General features: G+C 44.4%; 1 protein-coding gene across 1 annotated transcript in view; it reads right to left on the bottom strand.

The window, feature by feature from the left end:
• Positions 1-402: 402 nt before the first annotated feature.
• EAH_00062540 (hypothetical protein, conserved) overlaps positions 403-561 on the bottom strand; it is a gene marked incomplete at both ends in the record, with an annotated part of 2,018 nt that continues 1,859 nt past the window's right edge. Inside the window, one exon of the mRNA XM_013396871.1 lies at positions 403-557. Coding sequence (XP_013252325.1) covers positions 403-557 — 155 coding nt within the window. The remainder of the gene's footprint in view (positions 558-561) is intronic.

Genomic DNA, 561 nt, shown 5'->3' with positions numbered 1-561 from the left:
AAATAAATAAATAATAAATAATAAATAAATAAGTAATGCCTGACCCAATGAAGCAGCTGAAAAGAGTTAATTGCGCCCTGCATGCCGGCAGAAAGAAGATAAAAAATGCTGAGGAGGCGGATGTTTCCTGTTGGCTCTGCGAGTTTAATAATATTATTATTAACAAGCATAATATTATTAGGGTGTATCCTCAGGTGCGCAGCATTAGCTTCTCTATGAAATGCTGCAGCAGCATTCAGCAGCAGCAGCAGCAAACCCTTTGAACCCTCTTGTCTAAATCTCTCTTCTATAAAACTATCAAACAAATGTCCAAGAGGATATTTGTCTAATAAACTGCTGCTGCACATCTCCATCACTATAAACAGAGACGCTTCTTCTTCTTCTTCATCTTCAACGTCACCTTTAACTGCTCTCTGCTGCTGCTGCTCTACCTGTTGCTGCTGCTGCTGCTCCTCCTCCTCCTGGGGCTCCTGCTGCTGTTGTTGCTGCTGCTCCTGCTGCTCCTGATGCTGCTGCTGATGGAGGTGCTCCTGTAGCCTTTGCTGCTGACCCTGCTGCTGC

Source organism: Eimeria acervulina, genomic scaffold (genome assembly GCF_000499425.1).
Source record: "Eimeria acervulina Houghton genomic scaffold, Eah_scaff1720, whole genome shotgun sequence".
NCBI classification, from domain to species: domain Eukaryota; phylum Apicomplexa; class Conoidasida; order Eucoccidiorida; family Eimeriidae; genus Eimeria; species Eimeria acervulina.
This window is presented reverse-complemented; position numbering and strand designations above follow the sequence as displayed.